A 23,459-nucleotide genomic window follows, 5' to 3' on the forward strand; every position below is an offset into this window, starting at 1 on the left:
CCGGAAGCACGAGGCCACATCTAATATCTAATAGCCTAGTTCTCCCTCTTAGAGAATCTGGCAAGCTACCGAAAGTCTATTTCCCACTTGGGAGAGTCTGGTAAACTCCCCGTGGCATATTCATATCCAAAATACATAACAGGTATACATACCACTCGGAGAGCCCGCCAAGCTACCGAGAGTATCCCGCCTGCACGGCAGAGCCTAGCAAGCTACCCGTGGTGTATTCGATATGCCCAAAACAGTAACAATAGGTCTCATTCCCCTGACCCTGTAAGAGCCTCCAATTGTTGGGAAAGATGAGTAAGGAGAGGCTGCTAAAATCTCAGGGCTGAGTATAATAGAGATGTTACTGGTGCCCGCTCGAGTAAATCGATGAACAATGGGATGACAGTGATACAGTGATTGAGAGCAGATTTTTTGGTAAATATTGAGACTATACCATTAGTTAGATTAACAAGGTACTCTTACAGGGAATTTACTATTCCAATTAGGCTAAATAAATGATAATAATACTTAAATTTTGTAAAGCTCAAGAAAATTAAGTGCTATAAAGATGAGTTTTCAGGAAGATACATCCAAGAGTTATAGGGCTTTACATGGAAATTGATAAAAGAAGACTATTTCTTACGATCTTTGTCCTTTTTCATATTGACGCCGATCTGAGTTTGCAGTGTTTCAGAGGCTGTCTTCATTTTATAAAATTCTATTATTTCTTCTTCCAATTGTCTTCTCTCTTCTTCAAGTTTCATTGTCTTCTCTTGTTGGATTTTTCTAAGATGTTCAAACTTATCCTGTAGCTATAAAACAAATGTGATTGTGACTCAAAAACAATGAAATGACACATCCCTAGGAATATGTTGGTTTTTATTTAGCCAACCGACATGGACTATCAAATAAGAAATACTGAATGGAGTTCTTCTATATGTAAAACAACAAAAGAACAAAAAATTTTATAAGGGATAAATAGTAATGCAGAAACAGAAAAAATAGTGATATGAAATAATAGAACATAATGGATAGAAAGCAAAGGTCAGAATTAATATAGTTAAATAATTATGAGTCAAAATACTAGTTCTAAAAAATACCTCTTTAATACCGTTTTATACAATGATGAAGGTAATCACAAAACAAAAAAATCTGAGCTGGGAATATAGTTCAAGTGGTAAAGCATAAGTTTTGCATGTGTGAGTCCTGGGTTCAATTCTCAGCACCACCAGTACTGATGCTACAGTAACAAAAGACACTGGGTGTAAGAGCACTGTGCAACCCCCAAGTGGTGATCGGTGCTGTCCCCAATCAGTACCACAGGTGATCCTCAAGCATTACCAGTTTTGCATTCCCAGCATTGCAATAAAAAATCTTGATAAGTAACATTTAAATTAAATAATGATCAATGGAGAGACTAAGGTAAATAGGAAATATATATATATATATATGTATATATATATATTTGCTTTATGGGTCACACCTGGTGATGCACAAGGGTTACTCCTGGCTCTGCATTCAGGAATTACTCCTGGCAATGCTCTGCTGGGGGACTATACGGAATGCTGAGAATTAAACCCAGGTTGGGCACGTGCAGGGCAAAGGCCCTACCCGCTGTGCTATCCCTCTAGCCCCAGGAAGATATATATATATATATATATATATATATTTATTTATTTTTTGCTTTTTGGGTCACACCTGGCGATGCACAGGGGTTACTCCTGGCTCTGCACTCAGGAATTACTCCTGGCGGTGCTCAGGGGACCATATGGGATGCTGGGAATTGTACCTGGGTCAGCCTGGGTAGGCTGTGTGCAAGGCAAGCGCCCTACCCGCTGTGCTATTGCTCCAGCCCCGAGGAAGATATATTTAAATGAAAATGGACATAGAAGCAAATAGCAACAAAAACATGGGGAAAAAAAGGAAATACAAGCTAATCTACAACCAATAGATTGCAATTTCTATATGTTAATAATTAGCATAAATAATAATAGGCTGAATTTACCAATCTAAAAAATAGAGTGAATGACTATATATTTATAGTCATTGATGATTAAAGAACCATCACTTGCAAAGTTATTCATAGCTGAGTTTTAGCTGGACGATGCTCCAGCACTTGAGCCTACTACCGGCGTCAACTTCCCTCCACCAATATTCCCCCATCCTGCCCTCATAGCCTCCCTTCCCCGCAGGCATCTTTTAAAGCTCAGTTGTTAAAGTTTGGGTTTCATTACTTCAGTGTTGATGACTCTGTGATTTCGATATTTAGTTCTCTCATTCCTTAACACTACCAGTGTACCTGAATATATATCAAGTGGTTGACTCCTGCCCCCCTCGCTGTTTCTCATCTGCCTCTTCTCCTTCTCCCCTCCACTCTATTTTTTTTTTTTTTTTTTTGCTTTTTGGATCACACCTGGCGATGCTCAGGGTTGACTCCTGGCTCTGCACTCAGGAATCACTCCTGAGGCGCTCAGGGGACCATATGGGATGCTGGGAATCGAACCCAGGTCACCCTACCCGCTGTGCTATCACTCCAGCCCCTCCCCTCCACTCTATTTCTTTCCTTTTTCCTATACTCTGGGGCTAAGGGTGATCTGGACATCCTCCCTTTATACCTTTGCATTTCCTCACTCAGTTATTATAAATACCACATATAAGTGATATCATCCCATTTATCCTTCTTCTTCTGGCTTACTTAATTTAACATGATATTTTCCAGTTCTGGAATGGAGCGATAGCACAGCGGGTAGGGCGTTTGCCTTGCATGTGGCCGGCCCAGGTTTGATTCTCTGCCCCTCTCAGAGAGCCCAGCAAGCTACCGAGAGTATCCTGTCCACATGGCAGAGCCTGGCAAGCTACCCATGGCATATTCAATATGCCAAAAATAATAACAACAAGTCTCACAATGGAGACATTACTGGTGCCCACTCAAGCAAATTGATGAACAACAGGATGACAGTGCTACAGTGCCACATCTTCCAGTTCTATCTTAATAGTGCCCATCTAGACAATGCGTATGAGAATTTTATATTACATATACAGAATCTCAGGATGGAAGTCTGAACCAGGATCCAGGGATAATGACTCAAGTGCAACAAAAAACATCAAAGCTACCAAGATGTGTGGAGTATACTCTCTACAGTTCTCTTCCTTGGAACTTCTGGTGTTAAAACAACAAACTAAGCACTCTCAGCCAGCAGATGACCCCCAGGGAACATGTGTGTGTGCAAAACAATTAAGGTCTTGATAAACACTATAATATTGATAAACACTATATGTACTTCAAGTATTTAAAAAACAAACTAGTTTTCTCTTTAGTATATAAATAATTATAAATTGGTAAAAGGATAAGCTATGCAGGTAGATAATTCTCTGAAGAGAACACAATGAATTATTGAAGTTGCACTGATTATAATATGTTTTAGTTAGGAATCACTAAATATTAACATCTGTGTATATTCTGTTGCAGAGTCTCTTGCCCCCGCGCCTGGCTGTCTTCACCGGGGCCCCTCAGAGGGTGTGGGTTGAGTTTCCCTCCCCACCCCGAACAGCGCACTGGAAGCCGAAAACCTCTGGAACCCAGCCACAGCCATGCTCAAGGCCCCTCTCCACATGTTTGGACGAGCCTCATGCATGAAGGAACTGGCAGAGGAAACCAGGTGTGTGGGACCCAGAGCTGAGTTCTCCAAGCCTGCTCGGATCTGGACTGGGCCTCTTTCGCCCAGATCCCCCATTTTCCAGTAGCTACGGGGTCACACTCAGAAACTCCTCCTGGCACCGTGTAATCCCATCAATGGCCAACATCCAGAGACTATAAAACCAAGCTCCCAAAAGCAAAGTGGCCACGCAACATTTTATAGCCTAATTCTCCCCTTTGGAGAACCTGGCAAGCTACCGAGAGTTTCCTGCCTGCATGGAAGAGCCTGGTAAGCTCCCCATGGTGTATTCACATGCCAAAACCAGTGACAATGGTGGGTCTCATTCCCTGACCCTGAAAGAGCCTCCAATGCGGCACTGTTGGGAAGGATGAGTAAAGAGAGGCTGCTAAAATCTCAGGGCTCGGACGAATGGAGACGATACTGAGACCATTCAAGAAAATCAACGATCAACAGGATGATGATGATGATGATGATGATATATTCTATTATATCCACAATAAATGTCTAACTGGGGGGAACGGGATTGGAGGGTGGGAGGGATACTGGGTTCACTGGTGGTGGAGAAAGGACACTGGTGAAAGGATGGGTTCTCGAACATTGTATGACGGAAACAAGCACGAAGATGGGTAAATTTGTAACTATACCCTCATGGTGACTCATTAATTAAAAAAATAAATAAATTTTAAAAATAAAAATGTAAATGTCTAATTGAAATTTAACCATACAATTGACCCAATATCCTCAATTAACTTCCCCCAGTATTCTGTTAACCACTAACTTTGTCTTATAGTCTAAAACAGAGATTCCCAAACTTACTTGACCTACCATCTTTTTCAGATAAAACTTTACTGTGTGTCCTCTGGAATTATATCTTCTTCAGTGACTTTAATTCTATGTTATACAATAGGATGAAACAAATATGAAGTATTCCAAAAAATTGTTTTCTTCTTTTTCTTTATGCTTCCACTTATCTCTGAGTTTTATTCACTGACCCCATTGCACCTGAACCTACAACCACTACCTTCACCCCACCCCACCCTGGGAAGAGGTGTCACACACTTGTTCTAAGATCTCTATATTAGTTACAGCAATTTGCATTTTTCTCCCTCTCGGAGAACCTGGCAAGCTACCAAGAGTTTCCTGCCCGCATAGGAGAGCCTGGCAAACTCCCCGTGGTATATTCATATGCCAAAACCAGTAACAATGATGGGTCTCATTTCTCTGACCCTGAAAGAGCCTCCAATGCGGCACCATTGGGAAGGATGAGTAAAGAGAGGCTTCTAAAGTCTCAGGGCTAGGATGAATGGAGACATTACTGAGACTGCTCAAGAAAATCAATGATCAACAGGATGATGACAATGATGATGATGAAGAATTTTCATTTTTAGTGTAAATAGTGTACTAAGGTTACCTTTTCAACACTTTTTTGTTTCTGTGTTTGGGATAAAGGTCATTTTTTCAGGTCCTAGATGATATATCATTTTGTTTTCATCTACATGAAATCTATCTTATAATAGAGATGAAAAATTCCTTTTTTAAAAATAATCAATTTGGTTGGGGGTGCACCTCACACAGTGACTTTCAGGGTTTTCTTCCAGCTCTTTGCTCAGGTGTCACTTATGTTGGTCTTCAGGAGCCCGTAAGCATGCCTGGGATCCAACGGTAACTTCTGTACTCTTTTTTTGTTTGTTTGTTTTTTGGGTCGTACCAAGCGATGCTCAGGAGTTACTCCTGGCTCATACACTCAGGAATTACTCCTGGCGGTGCTCAGGGGACCATATGGGATGCTGGGAATTGAACCTGGGCCGGCCACATGCAAGGCAAATGCTCTACCTTCTGTGCTATCACTCCAGCCCCAACTTCTGTACTCTTTCTCTGGGCCTCTTATCATGTGCCTATTTTATTTTAATACATATTTGCATTCAATACACAAATTGAATACATACATTATCTGCCCATTTGATCATGCTCTTAATTTTTGCTGTTGAGGTTTATAAGTCTTCATATATTTTGAAAAACAATTGTTTGTCATACAATGATGTAAAAATATCTTTTCATACTTGATAGGGTTTTTAATTTTTCAATGATAGCTTTTTCCAAAAACCTATGTGAATGCAATGATTTTGGAAGAGTAAGAAACATTATCTAAAACTAGTAACTAAACTTTGAAAGTAAACCCATAAATTAATAGAACACCTAAAATTGAATTAAAATTGGGCACTGGGGAGAAGATGTGCAACTCTTGACTTTTGTCCCAAGTGACACATACCCCCTCCTCCCTACTCCATCCATCATGCACTATACAATGTAACTTTGTGGTCCTCTAAGCATCACTGGATGTGGCAAACATTCCTGGGTCCAAAAGTACCTGTTTCATAAGGTCCAAAGCACCAGGCCCAACATCACTAGAAATAGTCTAACATCCTCTATCTCTGTGGAGTGTGGGCTTATACTAAAAAATATAGCAAAGCAGCAGTACTTGCCTCTTTTTCAGCTTCTTTAAAAGTTGTTTCTTTTTCCTTTATTCTCTGCATGAACTTTTGTTTCAACTCATCTTCTTCGCTCATACATTGATCCAAGAACTCCTGCCTTTTGGCTTCATATATTTCTTGAAAACTAAGAAGGAATTTTGTTATTTTCACATTAAAAGCCTCATAAATAAGAATGTACAAATAAGCATTTCTGTTAAGCATTTCTGTTAAGTACAAATAAGTGGCACTTGCTCGAACAAATCTAGGATCAATGGGATGACAAGTGATACAATATAAGTACACTTACAATATTTTCGTATGTACAAAATTAGAAATTCTACACAAAAGTATAAAATTAGAGCACAATAATTAATATGTGTACGTATTATGAGTTCTAGACTCTTGAAGCACTTTTTTTTTTTGGCTTTTTGGGTTACACCCAGGGATGCTCAGGGCTAACACCTGGCTCTGCACTCAGGAATCACTCCTGGCAGTGCTTGTGGGACCATATGGGATGCTGGGAATCGAACCCGGGTTGGCCATGTGCAAGGCAAATGCCCTACCCACTGTACTATCACTCCAGCCCCACTCTTGAAGCACTTTTATCAGTGATTCCTGTATTACTGTCATCCAGTTGCTCATTAATTTGCTTGCGTGGGCACCAGTAACATCTCCATTGTGAGACTTGTTGTTACTGTTTTTGGCATATCGAATATGCCACGGGTAGTTTGCCAGGCTCTGCCATGCGGGTGAGATACTCTCGGTAGCTTGCTGGGCTCTCCAAGAGGGGGCAGAGGAATCAAACCCGGGTCGGGCGTGTGCAAAGCAAACAAATGCCCTACCCACTGTGCTATTGCTCTAACCCTCAGTGATTTCCTATTCCTGCAATATATGATTTAAGTAAGACAGATTCATTTTAGATTGACTTCAAAGAATCATAGCTGATATAACTGGATACAGGAACTGTCACACTTTTGCAATACAAATCATTACACTATTTATTTTTTTAAATAGAGTTTTTAATCGAATCACTGTAAGATAGACCCCTACAAAGCTGTTCATGATTAGGTTTCAGCCATACAGTGTTCCAGCACCCATCCCTCTACCAGTGTACATTTCCCAGCACCAGTGTCCCCAGTTTCCCTCCTGCCACCCCCACCTTCATTCCATTTTAATACAGCGACCATACGTTGCACTGAAACTTTTACTTTTCTCCTACCAAATAATGGTTCTTAAGATACCTTCCAACTTTTTTCTATCTGCTAATATTTTCTCATCACTTTCTGATACATACATATCCATTTACAATATAATAAAAGTAACCAGGGAGGTAGCCCAACATGCTAGAGCACATGCCTTGCGAGTGCCTGAGCCAGAGTTTGATCTCTGCACCCTCATCACTGCCTGCTGTGATCCTAACAGACTTTAAAAATCATAGATTATGAGATGCTTCATTAAACATTGAGCCATCTCTCCTACTGAGCTGAATAACACCAAAAATCACCACTGGGGGCTGGTAGTACAGCGGTAGGGCATTTGCCTTCATGCGGCAGACCTAGGGGTTCGATCCCCGGCATCCCATATGGTCCCCCAAACACCACCAGGAGTAGTTCCTGAGTGCAGAGCTAGGAGTAACCCCTGAGCATCGCTGGGTATGACCCAAAAAAGAAAAAAAAACCACCACTGGTCCTATGAGCATTGATTGGAAACAAGATAAAAATAAGAATATACAAAATGTTAAACATATTTCTTCACAGTACACAATTTAGCATATTCATTTGTTTGACACACGTATTTCAGCATATAATAAACATTATGTTGTCTTATATTCATATTACTAACTTTTTCCATATAAGTCTGAAGATAATTTTAAGAACCCAAAATTTAAGATTTCCCACTTATTATTTAAGAAGTATAGTTATTCTCACTTCCAAACGACTAAGGGGACTTTTCTATTTGCTTCCATAGTGTTTACAAATGCAGAGAAATGGATGCTTGCAAGATCACCACTTACCTAACTGGCTGGTTGTCTGGGCCCACTTCAGCAAAACCCATTTCCTGCAATTTGTAGTACCGATAGAGTTCATAATGTCTAATGTGAGTCTGTTCCTTCAAGTCTTCCATATTTGTACAAAGAAGCATATCCCGAAGCTTAACAAAGTCACAGTGATTTTCGTTTTCCACTAGGCAGAAAATTAAACCAGAGAACTTATTAGTAAGTTCTAGCATTCAATAAGTATTTTCAAATTAAATTAATGTGAGAAGAATAATTTATATAAATGTATAAGTATATAATTTGGCTATTATATAATAACAAAGTATTATTCTGATGAGTAGCTATAATTCTTTTCACCATGAAAATAAGGTTACATGGTAAAATCAATTTTAAATAGAATATTGATAGACTAGAAAATTTGCTTTAATAATAGACAAAAGTGAAATAACATGTTGGGATAACATATGACACAGATAATTATGTTAGCATTTTATAAAATTATTTCAGCACATTTCACAGATATAGATCAAATATGCAATAGAATTTCACTGAAGTAAACAATTCCATAAAACTTGTAAATATAAAGTCTTAATAATTATGGATAGCTTTGTTATCAAATTTTATGTATATATCACATTCCTAAAACTAAATTAGTGAATATTTAAAGTCAATTAAAAATCTCACATGGTTCTCTCCTGTGCCTGTCATATATTATGCACAATATGTTATGCATATAGCACATCAGGTAGGGCATTTGCCTTGCACGCGGCCGTGGGTTCGATTGCTCCATCCCTCTTGGAGAGCCAGGCAAGCTACTGAGAGTATCCCGCCCGTACGGCAGAGCCTGGCAAGCTACCCGTGGTGTATTTGATATGCCAAAAACAGTAACAAGTCTCACAATGGAGACGTTATCGGTGCTTGCTCGAGCAAATGGGTGAACAATGGGATAACAGTGTTATACAGTGCTATGTCTGATATTGTAACTAAATTTAATATTCATTAAAATGTATAGTTTAAATTATGTTCCATGAATTAAAAAGTTTTCTAATATATTGTTGTAGGGGAGATAACTCAAAGGATTATAGGGTGCATAATCTGCATTCAGAGCCTGGATTCAATCCCTGACACCACATGGTCACCCCAAGCAGTGCTGGTAATGACCTCCAAGCACCAAGCCAGTAGTAGTCATCATGTACTAGCACTCCCAGTACAGCTCTAGGACAAGCCAAATTTCTAATGCATTTTTTTTTCTTTTTGGGTCACACCCAGTGATGCTCAGGGGTTACTCCTGGCTCTGCACTCAGGAATTACTCCTGGCAGTGCTTGAGGGACCATATGGGATGCTGGGAATTGAACCTGGGTCGGCTTCATGGAAGGCAAATGCCTTTCCTGCTGTGCTCTCGCTCCAGCCCCTCTAATGCATTTTAAGTATAAAACAGTGATATGTAAAACTGTTGTTAAAAATATCTGGGGCCAGAGAAATAGTAGAAGTGTCCTGCTGACATATGTCTGACCCCAATTCTATCCCAAGCACCACTTACAGTGGCTTCGATGTACAGAATCAAGAGTAGCCCCTAAAACCTGCTAATATGATGCCCCCCAAAGAAGAGAAAAATAACTATAAAAATTTTTAAACTGTTACAGGCAGAGAGAATCTAATCCTTAATAACTCATTTGAACAGATGAACCAGACCCATGTAGAAATTAAGTAATATTAATACCCAGATATAATTTATCCATAACTATCCTTATTTGACATCCTTCTTTTTCTAGAAACATGTTAAATATATTTTACAAACATTCATGTAATGTGATTAAAACAATACTTTTTAATCCATCTGTTTTTTAAAAAGTACTTTACTCAAAGCATTTACCAGCATTCTAAATATGATAGTTTATGCATAAAAAGTATGCGGGAGACATAATAGAATAAATGAGGAAGCTCTATGGATTTTTCTTTCAAAAGTATCATCCAGAGGGGCTGGAGCAATAGCACAGCGGGGAGGGCGTGTGCCTTGCACGCGGCTGACCCGGGTTCGAATCCCAGCATCCCATATGGTCCCCTGAGCACCGCCAGGAGTAATTCCATAGTGAAGAGCCAGGAGTAACCCCTGTGCATCACCGGGTGTGACCCAAAAAGCAAAAAAAAAAAAAAGTATCATCCAGAAAACTATAAGAATAAATCATAGAATGTACACCGTTTAAATACAATAGGATATGTGATTTTACTATTTATCAAGTTACCCAAGTTAGTTATTGCTAAAATAAATATTAATATGTACATTAAAATAATTTCAAAACAACCCTGCACAGTTTCATTGTATTTACCTTGTAAAACTCCCCAAGGGTACTGACGACCTCTGACTATTCTTTTTCCAACTTTCACTTCATCCATACTCCCGACTACAGCAAAAGGTAAGTACCCCTATAAAATAAGAACAGTATCAATCATTTTTCCTTGTAAAAAATACAGCTCATTATTCAATCTTCAGATAAGAGTATCATAATGCAAATATCATAATACACTTATCCTGTATCTTCAATGCATACAGCTTTCTATGGCATGTCTTGACTCTAATCAAGACTTGTTCTTAATAAGGCCGGCATGTCTGCAGCCTCAACACCCAGTGATGCCAATCCCAGTTGTGTCACAGTGGCTGTGGTCCCAACCTTCTGCATATCCCTTTGCACCTACATTCCTGACTTCCTGAACGGCCTTTGGATCCTGCCTGTATACAGTCCTTCATGTCTTTGGCACCAACCCACTGCAAGTTCCACTATACTTGTGACAACAGCATAGGAAGAACTAGAGACAGAGGACACAGTTTACATTGCCCCCCTCCCTACCCCACCTGCCATGTTCACAGGCACTTTACAAACTTTGGTGATTGCAGTTTAGATCTCAAGTTTTCAGTGTTGTTGAGTCTGTGCTTTGGATATATATCTCTCTCCCACATCATCAGTGTAACTGAAGTCCTGATCCCTTTTCCTCAAATACTTCCCTCTCTCTTCTTTCTTTGATTTCTTTCGTTTTCTTCCTTCTCCCTAAACTGTGGGGTCTAGGGTGAGCTGGCCGTCATCTCCTTACTACCTTACATTTCCTTATCCAATCATTCTACATACCACAGATGGGTAAAACAATCCTTTGTTTGTCTTTTTTCTTCTATCTTACTACATGCAACATGATGTCTTCGAGTTCTAACCAGGTTGCAGTAAATTGCATGATTTCATCATTCTCTGAAGTTGCATAGTATTCCACTGTGCATATATACACCACATCTTCATAATCCATTCACCTGTCATTGGACACCTAGGTTTATTCCATATCTTAGTTATCGTTCAAAGCGCTGCAATGACTAGTGGTGTGCATTATTTTGCAGGAATGATTTCTTGTCCTCGGGCACACGCCCCAAAGTGGAATTGCTGCTCAATTCTAAGCTTATTGAGGACTCTCCATACACTGTTTCCACAGGGGTTGAACCAGACAACTTTCCCACCAGCAGTGGGTGAGATTTCCTTTTTCACTACATCCCCACCAACAAAGATTGTTCCTACTATTTTTGATATGTGTCATTCTCACTGGTGTGTGATTTTATCTCATTGTCATCTTGATTTTGATTTCCTTTAGCGGTAAGTGATATATCTACTAGCCAATCACCTGTCTCCCTCTGAGAAATGTCTATTCATTTCCTCTCCCCATTTTTGATAGGGTATTTAAAAGGGAATTAAAAAAATTAAATAGGGTTTTAAAATTTTTTTGCTGATCTTTGTGAGTATTTTATATATTCTTTTGCCACACACAACCTCTTTAATTTAATATAGTCCCATTTGTTTAATTTTGTCGCTTTTGTCAGTAGTATCAGATTATTGAAGATGCCTTTGAGGCACAAATATTGGAAAATTCTGCCTATATTTTTCTCAATGTACTTTATAGTTTCCAGTCAATCTCAAGGTTTTTGATCCACTTCGAATTGACTTTTGTGTAAACTGTGAGATAAGGATCCAGTTTTAATTTCTTACTTTCTTTTAATTTATTTTACTTTCCTTTATTTTCTTAATGTTTTATTTAATTTTTAATTTCTAGTTTTCCCATCCTGGCAAGCTACCCATGGCATATTCGATATGCCAAAAACAGTAACAAGTCTCACAATGGAGACGTTACTGGTGTCCACTAGAGCAAATCAATGAACAACAGGACAACAGTGCTACAGTGCAGTGAAGTTTTCCCAGCCCCATTCGTTGAAGAGGCTATCTCTACTCCATTTCATGTTTTCAGCTACCTTATTGAAAATTAACTATCCATATAGATAGGGTTTTATCCTTGGTTATTTGATTATGACCCAAAGATCAGAGAGCCTATTTATTTATTTTTTTGCTTTTTGGGTCACAGCTGGCAATGCATAGGGTTACTCCTGGTTCTGCACTCAGAAATTACTACTGGCGGTGCTCAGGGGACCATATGGGATGCTGAGAATCGAACCCAGGTCAGCCGTGCACAAAGCGAATGCCCTACCTGCCGTGCTATCACTCCAGTTCCCTGGAGAGCCTATTTTTATTCTAGTACCATGCTTTATAATACACACTATAAATTTATAATACAGTTCCAAATTTGGTAATGCAATATCTCCTAATTTATTATTTTTCAATATGACTGGTTATTTTTGGCCTTTTCTGATCCCTCAAAAAATTTATTACTGGATTTTCTAGGTCCTTGAAGAGTGTCATCTGAATTTGGATGGGTATTCCATGTTGTCTTCCAAAAAAAGGCTGAACCAGTCCACACCCCAACTAGTAGTGAATAAAGATCTGGTCTTCCCCATGAGTGGTTGTTTGTTGTTGATCTTTGTGATGACTGCTAGTCTCTCTGGGTGTGATGTTATCTCACTGGTGTTTTGATTTGCCTTTCCATAGTGATTAGTGATACAGAGCACTTTTATATGCCTTTTGGCCATTTGTATTTCTTCTTTGGAGAATTTCTGTTCATCTCTTCTCCCCATTTTTGAATTGGTTTGGACTTTTTAAATTTCTTGTATCAGTGCTTTATGTACTTTGGGCATTAATTAGCCCTTTATCAGATAAGTGGGTAAATAATTTCTTCTAAACTGTGAGCATTTTTTGTACTCTGGTCATTGCTTCCTTTGAGGTGCAGAAGCTTCTTAATTTATTGCAGTCCCATTTGTTTATCTTTGCCTCTACTTGCCTGGTCAGGGGCATTTTATTCTTTTTTTTTTTTTTTGCTTTTTGGGTCACACCTGGCGATGCACAGGGGTTACTCCTGCCTCTGCACTCAGGAATCACCCCTGGCAGTGCTCAGGGGACCATATGGGATGCTGGGAATCGAACCCGGGTCGGCCGAGTGCAAGGCAAATGCCCTACCTGCTGTGCTATCGCTCCAGCCCCAGGGGCATTTTATTCTTAAAGATGACTCTAGCTTCAATGTCAAGCAAGAGTTCTGCCTGTATGTATATATATGTATATATATGTACATATATTTATATATGTATATATGTGTGTATATATATTTATATATATAAAACATATATATATATATGTTTTGCTTTTTGGGTCACTCCTGGCAATGCACAGGGGTTACTCCTGATTCTCCACTCAGGAATTACTCCTGGCAGTGCTCAGGGGACCATATGATATGCTGGGAATCGAACCTGGGTTGACCACATGCAAGGCAAACACCCTACCCGCTGTTCTATCACTCCAGTCCCTATATTTTTCTATGTATATCTTATGTATTAAAGTTTTATATCAAAGTCTTTAATCAATTTTTATTTGACTTTTATGATGGTATTAGAAAGAGATCTGAGTTCAGTTTTTGCATGTAGCCTACTAGTTTTCCCAACACCACTTGAAAAGACATTCTTTGCTCCACTTCATATTTTTTTATTCTTTATCAAAGATTAACTGATCACATATCTTTTCTTTTCTGGATTTTCAATTATTTTTCATTGATTTGAGTGCCTATCCTTATTCAGTACCACACTGTTTCTACTGCCACTTTATAGTATAGCTTGAAGTGGAGAAAATGATGCCTCTGATCTATTTTCAAGGGTTGCTTTGTCTATGAGGGGTGGGAAAATTTTCATACAAATTTCAGAAGTGTCTGATCTATTTCTTTAGAAGTGTCTTCAGGCCTGCAGTGTCTCATTTGATAAATTTTAAGGGCACTCCTTTTTAAGTAATTTCCTTTGCTCATCATGCAGCTTTCAGTATTTTATCTCTTTATATGGCTTTTGTTATTCTGATTCAGATGTGTCTTTGAGTCTTTTTATTTAAATCCCTTTTAGCTACTTAGGACCACTTGAATCTGGGTGCATGCGCTCTCCAATTCTGGAAACTTTTCAGTGATGATTTCTTTAATTAATGTCTCTTCATCAAAATTACTTTCCTGGGTTTCTGATGATTCTTATGTTGTTCCTCTTAAATTCATGCCAGGGTACTCTTGTTCAGAGCTTCAAATGTTTTATTTTGGGGGCTGGAGTGTTAGCACAGTGGGTAGGGCGTTCACCTTGCACCTGGCACACCGGTGTTCGATTTTCAGCATCCCTTATGGTCCCTTGAGCACTGCCAGGAGTAATTCCTGAGTGTATGAGCCATGAGTAACCCCTGTGCATTGCCGGGTGTCACCCAAAAAAGAAAAAAAAATCAAATGTTTTATTTTGGTTTACGTTGGTTTTTTATTTTTGGAGCCAAACCCAGCTCTAGCCTTAAAGATTGCTTGAGGCTGTGCGTAAGGGACCGTGTGGTGCTAGGGATCAAACCCGGGATTCCCATATGCATGCAAAACCCTTTGAGTTTTCTCTCTAGCCCATTTTTAGTTTCTTTTACATTTCACATATGTTACATGATATTATATTTATCATTTGTTATCTGACTAATTTCACATAGAACAGCTATCCACCCTGACACAAATCACAAGATTTCCTTCCTTCCTATGGTTGAATAATATAGTGTATAACTACAGATAAACAGCAGAGACATACATATAGACAAATATCTTTATCATATAAGATTTCTATATCACATTTTATTCATCATTTGATAAAGACAACACTAAGGTTGTTTCCATATTGTGACTATTGTAAATAATGCGGCAGTGAACATTGAAGATGCTGATAAAATTTAAAATTTTGAGTGTCTTGGTTCCTTTTGCTATATTCCCAGAAGTGGGCTTGTTTGGTCATGTAATTTTATTTTTATAGAATTGTCTGGAGGCTCAATTAACTATTTTTCATAGAGACCACATCAATTTACATTTGCACAAAGATCATACAGTGATTCCTTTTCTACTCATCCTCAGAGAGGTGTACAAAATATAGAAATATCTTCACCATTACACTGATTTTGAATCAACATTTTTAAATGAAATATGATATAACAATCCTCCTTCCAGGATTTTATTTTGAAGTATTGAAACATTTGAGGTAAGCTCTTTGAAAAACATTTCTACACTCCTGTTAACTGCAACATTAGTACAATATTTAAGGCATGCAATAAATTTAAATGTTAATCAGTGAGTAAATGGATAAACATTGGATAAATGGATAAAATGTGGTATATACGTACAATGGAATATTATTCTTTAAAAACAGAAATTCTATTATGCTAGACCTTGACATTATTCAAAATGAAAATAAGTCAGTCACACAGAAACAATACGTTATTCTACAATCAAATTCAGGGCAGAAAAGCATAATGTCTTGGTAATAGGTATGCAGGATAAAAGTGTCCTGGAGATATTCTCATAAACATTGGAAATATCTAGGAAACATACTTAGTTCTTTTGAAAAAACCTTATGCTCTCAGATGCTGGTAGAATTAATCTGGAGGTCATTACCACAGGCAAAGGCACAGCTAGTCATATCAACTTCTTCCCCAAGACCACATTATATAGACTATGTATTTCTCATATTATACCTGACTTTAATGAGAGAGAAAAGAAAAATCCCCTGAGAATAGTTTGTATTTTCATTTTTTTGAAAAATGGCAGGAATAAGCTCATTTAAAATGTATTTACCTTATAGAATACTACATGGGGATAGTAATGTCATCAACACGACAACGTAGCTCTTTCCTTACTTTGCTCTCCACATAAGAATAATTAGCAATTATTTAAGAGTAAGGCTCCACTAAGAGAATTTTACAAGCCAGTGATGAAATTGAAACAGATCCTGACCTTGAAGATCAACACTGACTACATTAATTAGACATTGTGCAGGGGCACACACTACGTGATGAAAGTTAGGAGAAGACCCATTGATGGGCTTTCTGGGGGTGATGACAAGACTGTGGAGATGGAATAGAAGAAATGTTTCACCGGTTCACATTCTTAGCTCAAATTAATGTTAAATCAAGAAAGAGAGGTGCAACCCAAGCTAAGATTTCAGCAAGGATTAACTTCTTGAGCTTTTTTTTTTTTTTTTTTTTTTTTTTTTGCTTTTTGGGTCACACCCAGCGATGCTCAGGGGTTACTCCTGGCTTTGCACTCAAGAATTACTCCTGGCAGTGCTTGGGGGACCATATGGGATGCCGGGGATCGAACCCGGGTCGGCCGCGTGCAAGGCAAATGCCCTACCCGCCGTGCTATCGCTCCGGCCCCACTTCTTGAGCTTTTAAGTTTATAAGGGTCAATAGATAACTCTGATCCAGAACCCCAGAGAAGACAGATATGCACCAGGGTCATGCATACAAATGAGATCTCTCCAAGCACATTATTGACAGTTAAATATCCCTTCCAAGAAGCATCTCCTCCCCCACCAATACTGGGTAGCCAAAAATAAAGCTGTGTCACCAAGAAATAAGCATCACATCCACCAACCCTGGATAGCCAAAAAATAAACCCACATAACCATATACTGGAAAAAGTTATAACTAGATTACTGACCTATTTTTTAAAAAATGAAAAACAGTTTATAATTCTGAGTATACAACAAGCCAGATAGAATAACATACTAACAGGACAATTTATACTCTAAGCACTATAGTATCCAAAGATGATAATATCAACATAAAGATGATAATATCAACAAAAGCCAACATAAAGACATAAAAGATTATGGCCGAATAGAAAACTCAAAAGACGTTCATGAAGAAACTCAGAATCAAGAGAAAACTCAGAAAAATAATTCAAATAATTCAAATAACTTTTGAATTAAGGTAATAACGTTAGCTAGTAAAATAAAGGGTGAAGAAAGGAATAAATAATAATTAAAAAAATATCTAGCAAGAGCAGAGAAACAGGAGTGTGGAAGTATTGCACCCTAAGGGAGCCTTCAAAAAACCCTTGAGTGGGACTTATCCAAGCAATTCAAGAGTGATTAAATATTCACAAATCAGTCAATGTGATGTACCATGTTAAAAATCATACAAAAATCTTATGATCATCTCTATATATGCAGAGAAAGTATTCAACACCATTCAGTGATGGGAACCGAATAACTACCTCGATATTATAAGCACAAACCAGTTGATAAAACCTAGATTCATTATAGGCCCAAGCCACAGATAATATCTTTTTTTGGGGGGATTTTTGACTTGGAGGCACACCTAACACTGCGCAGAGCTTAGAGCTTACTCCAGGCTCTGTGCTCATGGATCATTCCTACCGCTGCTGGAGAGAGCATATGCAGTGCTGGGGATTGAACTTAGTCATTTGATGTTTAGTCATCAATGTAAATGAGATTTTTATTTCTTTCTCATCTGACCAGTTTGCATGTGCAATATATTTTGTGTGATTTTGCTACTTTTGTTCAAGCAAGGAGCTTGATACTTAATTTTTATTATTTTATTTATTTACTTTTTATTTTTTGATACTTAATTTTTAAAGCCGTTCAATAGTTATTAGTGTTTTCTATGTATATTATGTATCTCACAGTGACTCAATAAAAAATAAATTAAAAAAAATTAGCTAATTAACAAAAAAAAATCTTAAGGAACTGAGATGTCTAGAACAAGAAAACAGTTGACACATTGACAGAAAAAAAAACAAAGGTTGCATGAATTTTTTTTAAACAAAAATGTTCTAAAATTCAGTTTTACAAGTAAATAAACTAATCTAATGGGTGAATTATACAGTATCTTCAGATTTATCTTTAAACTGTATTAACAAAATGTTTAAAAACATTTGATTTTCAGCAAACACATTTCAAAACAAAACATACCCCAGCTGGATTTTGGTAAGCTACCTAGTATTTCTGAAAGATACAAGTATCAATATGTTATTAATACTGTTGCTTACAAAATTACATTTTATTCCCATGTTGAACTATAATTGATATTCAGTAAAGACTTACATTCATAGAGGAGTTCAATTGAGCAGTACTTTCATCGTCTATAGGGAATTGGTATATCTGAATGTCATTATTAATTAATTCACTCATTATCTTGCACTTAAATTTCTGCAAATCATTTTTAGAAAGTGTATCTGCTTTGGCAATAAGCGGTATAATGTTCACCTATAAAGAAGAAAAAAATCTCACCATTTAGAACTTGTTAATCCTGAAATTTTTAGTCAGAATTTTATACTTTCTGACTATAAAATTGTATAAGTATATTAAACACTTGTAATCATGTCTTCCTTACAAAATTGTTTCCCAAATCACCAGTACTTTGAAGATTAATTAATTTATAGGAATTTGTATTTAGAATCTCAAATTTTTCTCACTTAAAATGTTGTTACATATCTTGAGGTAGTAAAAATATTAGTAGAAAACGAACTTAATTTATTACTAATTTAACTTATTAAAAGTCAGAGGATTTATTTCATCTAAATTATAGAGCAAATTTTCTTCAACTACCAATATTTCTGTATCACTTTTGCCATCAGATACCTTAATTGATTTTCGTAAACCTTTGCTCTAATTCAATGTTTTTGCATATATATTTGCCTCAGCTTACAAAAAACACTTTAAATAACGTGCTTTTTTTTTTTTTTGGTGATGCACAGGGGTTACTCCTGGTTCATGCACTCAGGAATTACTCCTGGTGGTGCTCAGGGGACCATATGGGAAGCTGGGAATCGAACTTGGATCAGCCACATGCAAGGCAAATGCCCTACCCACTGTGCTATCGCTCCAGCCCAACATGTACATTTTTAACATTTCCTAAAATTGTGCTTGTGTATTTAGCACATCCATCACAAATTCAATTAGTAATTTCCCTATAAAAGTCATTTCCATATTGCATATTTGGGTTAAAATTATACTCATAAACATTTTTTCCAGTAACAGTATGATCCTATCCCATCTCCATGATTTTATATATTAATAATTAAACCTTGTAGGAAATCACTGTCACTGTCTCTGTCATCCCGTTGCTCATCGATTTGCTCGAGCGGGCACCAGTAACGTCTCCATTGTGAGACTTGTTACTGTTTTTGGCATATCGATTACACCATGGGTAGCTTGCCAGGCTCTGCCATGTGGGCGAGATAACTCTTGGTAGCTTGCCAGGCTCTCCGAGAGGGACAGAGGAATCAAACCCGGGTCTGCCGCGTGCAAGGCAAACGCCCTACTTGCTGGGCTATCACTCCAGCCTTATTGTATACCAATTAAAAATATAAAATTGTTTTATTACTATCAAACTAATAGATCATATTAAATTATATCTATTGATCATCAATTTTGGGCTGGAGCGATAGCACATTGGTAGGGCGTTCGCCTTTCACGCCTCCGACCAGTGATCATTAATTTTAGTGGTAGAGTTCAGATGAGTACAAATCAGTACTTTGATGCTTTTTTTTTTAGATTACTTAAATTATGCTTGAATTTCTTTTGAAAATCTAAGACTTCATTACTTGAATCTAGCTTCTCAAACCTTTTCTTTTAAAATCTTAAATCTTAAATAATTGCTTAAATAAAAGGCAGATAATATTGAAAGTAGACTAAAGTATATAGCATAAATGCAATGAGTCATACTGGTGCAAACTTTGGGAAACAGATCCTCTAGTGATAAAAATAATCATTAATTTATAATCAACAAAAGAATTATTATAAGACATGTAAGCTTCATTCCCCACAATTCCTGAAATGCTCACATCAGAATCAAAAGTCACCTATGGAAAAATAGCAAAATGGAAGTGGGGATAGTGAAAACACAGTTTTGCCCAACCCTTTATGTAATGTTTCATCTACTTGGAAATAACTCATTAAAAACATTTACCAATAAAATTAACATTCGATCTGTATTTTTCTGACTGCTAAATGTAGTGCTTAGTAAGAAATTTAGATAGCTCTTAGTTTTACATTAAAATCTCACTTTTTCCAAAAATTCAGCAGCATGCCATACCCACCAGTGCCTAGTCATCCTGATTATTGCAGAGAGTAACATACGACCCGGGGACTCACCATCTCTTCCTGTCCACAGGTCAGATAAAGCAGAACCTGGACAGGTCTGAGCACTGGGGAGAGTGACACAAGTTATACACTGTCACAGTGTATAATCTAGACATAAGGTATACAGTGACACAGTGTCACTGTGTCTAGATCTGCCTCAGAAGTACAGTCATGGGGTTCTTTTTCGTAATTCTTACAATTTTATTAAAAACATGTTTTACAAAGTTATTAATAGTTGTGGTTTAGGCATATAATATTTCAGCACCAATCCCATGACCAGTGTCAACTTCCCTCCACCAGTGTTCCTACATTAAGGATTTTTTTTTTTTAATAATCATGGATATACACATCAGGAAGAACTTACTCCAAAATGTTTTTAGACCTAGTGATGGACCATCAGAATACTTAAAACAACTGCTAATAGACCTGAAGAAAGATATTGATAGCAACACAGTAATGATAGACTTGAGCAACACTTTATCATCCCTACATAAATCAACTAGACTAAAACTAAACAAAGAAACACTGAATTTAAAGGGAGAAATGGAAGATTGGCCTAACAAAAATATCTTTCTCATTCCCCCAAAAGTTGAATACATATTCTTCCCCAGTGCACCTGGAGTATTCTCCCAAATAGACCACATGCTGGCTCACAAAACATTGATACCCCCATAAAATGAAGGAGTATAAAAATTATATTAACTACCTTTTTAGACCACAATGTGCTGAAAATGGAAGTTAATCATAAATAGAAACTGTAAAAATAAATCTTAATCTCAAACACTTGGAAATGAAACTCACTACTGAATACTCAATGGGTCAAAGAGGAAATAAAAAAGATTTCCAGAAACAAATGAGAATAAAGATATGAACTACCAGAATATAAGGGACATAATAAATCTGTGTTCAGAGGAAGCTCATAGCAATGCACACATTCATTAAAAAGAAGACATAGAGATGACCAAAAGTTACATGAAAGAATGTTCTATATCACTTATCATTAATGAAATATAAGTCAAAATAACAAGACATCATTTTTTTTTTTGCTTTTTGGGTCACACCTGGCAATGCACAGGAGTCATTCCTGGCTCATGCACTCAGGAACTATCCCAGGCGGTGCTCCAGGGACCGTATGGGATGCTGGGATTCGAACCCGGATCGGCCGCGTGCAAGGCAAATGCCCTGTCCGCTGTGCTATCACTCCAGTCCCAACAAGACATCATTTAACACCAGTGAGATTCATCACAAAGAACAAAAACAACAAGTGTTGGGCTGGAGCGATAGCACAGCTCGGGTAGGGCGTTTGCCTTGCACGCGGCTGACCTGGGTTGGATTCCCAGCATCCCACATGGTCCCCTGAGCACCGCCAGGGGTAATTCCTGAGTGCAGAGCCAGGAGTGACCCCTGTGCATCACCAGGTGTGACCCAAAAAGCAAAAAAAAAAAAAAAATCAAAACCAAAAAGTGTTGGTATGGATGTAGGGGAATGGGACCCTCATTCACTGCTGAGTCAACTGACCAGCCTTTTTGAAAAACAATATGAACGATTTTCAAAAAACTAGGGATCCATCTGTCATATGATCCAGAAATTCCACTTCTTGGTATCTACCCAAAGAGTCCAAAAACTCTATTCAAAAAGACATTTACACCCTGATACTCATTGCAGAATTGTCCACAATAGTCAAGATTTGGAATGGAATGCCATTCAGCTGTAAGAATAGATGAGATCAAGCAACGTGCTGCTATGTAGATAGATCTGGAGAGCATCATGCTGAATGAAGTTAAAGAGAAGAGCAACAGACACGGAGTGATCTCACATGTATGGGATATATGAGACATAGGAGAATAAAAAACACCCAACTGAGAACTGGGTTTTGGTAGGAAGCTTATCACAAGGAAGGATGTGGGGGTGCATTAGAGTAAGGGGTAACTTGGGGGCAATGGCGATGGGAAATGGACACTCCGGGGGAGGGTGGGTTGCATTTTGTGCTATGCATGAAAACCTATGGCTATCAGTATTGTAAAACACAGTGCCTAAAATAAAAAAATTTGAAAAAAATCTACCTGATGGCATAACATTAAGCCAAAGTTTCTTTCAGTTCAAATAATGCATAGCAAAATACCTTCAGTGCCTTCTTTGCGTAAACGTATTTTGTGAGTTTTCATCTCTTTAATTGAATAAAATTTACTACATGTATTTTATCAGACTGAGCACAGAAAACAATCTAGTAACAGCTTCTTCCATATTTAAAATGTGTATTAATGTAGATATATAATTTGCATTCAATAAATATTTAATTTAGTTGTATTTACATTATGCATAATTTCTGATAGGTTAAGTAGCTGGGATTGTACAATCTTTGTTTCACACTAGGTAATACCAATAAACATTAATTAAATTATAGTACTATGTTTAATTTTTTTAACTTTGAGCTAAGGATCATGATCTAAATTATTTAATAAGAAAAATATAAAACAAAGAAAAAAATAACTGACTTTTAATGTTTTTATTTTCATCTCATTTCCTAAATAATACATTTTATATTTTATTTATTTATTTATTTATTTATTTTGCTTTTTGGGTCACACCCAGCGATGCTCAGGGGTTACTCCTGGCTTTGCACTCAGGAATTACTCCTGGCAGTGCTTGGGGGGACCATATGGGATGCCGGGGATCGAACCCGGGTCGGCCGCGTGCAAAGCAAACGCCCTACCCGCTGTGCTATCACTCCAGCCACACATTTTATATTTTAATTTCTCTTGAAAGCAGATACAGTTGAAACTTATCAAATACTATTAAGAACTAGTTGTTTCTTTGCTCTAACCAATGTGTGTTGGGGTCTGAATCCCAATATTTTAGAGTGCAATTGAATTTATATATAGAATATTAAAAAAATTAAAATAAGGCCTTTGAGCAGATCTTCAACTCAATGTAGTTGATTTTTTTTTTTTTTGCTTTTTAGGTCACATCCAGTGATGCACAGGGGTTATTATTGGCTCTG

At 37.6% G+C, this 23,459-nt stretch overlaps 1 protein-coding gene across 1 annotated transcript in view; it reads right to left on the reverse strand.

Moving 5' to 3' along the window:
* Nucleotides 1-620: 620 nt before the first annotated feature.
* SEPTIN14 (septin 14) overlaps nt 621-23,459 on the reverse strand; it is a 37,949-nt gene continuing 15,110 nt past the window's right edge. The window contains exons 4-8 of the mRNA XM_004615970.2: nt 18,419-18,580; nt 10,443-10,539; nt 8,133-8,301; nt 6,131-6,263; nt 621-800 (exon numbers count right to left, since the gene is read on the reverse strand). Of these exons, the coding sequence (XP_004616027.2) occupies nt 621-800; nt 6,131-6,263; nt 8,133-8,301; nt 10,443-10,539; nt 18,419-18,580 (741 nt within the window). The remainder of the gene's footprint in view (nt 801-6,130; nt 6,264-8,132; nt 8,302-10,442; nt 10,540-18,418; nt 18,581-23,459) is intronic.

Source organism: Sorex araneus, chromosome 4 (genome assembly GCF_027595985.1).
Source record: "Sorex araneus isolate mSorAra2 chromosome 4, mSorAra2.pri, whole genome shotgun sequence".
NCBI classification, from domain to species: domain Eukaryota; kingdom Metazoa; phylum Chordata; class Mammalia; order Eulipotyphla; family Soricidae; genus Sorex; species Sorex araneus.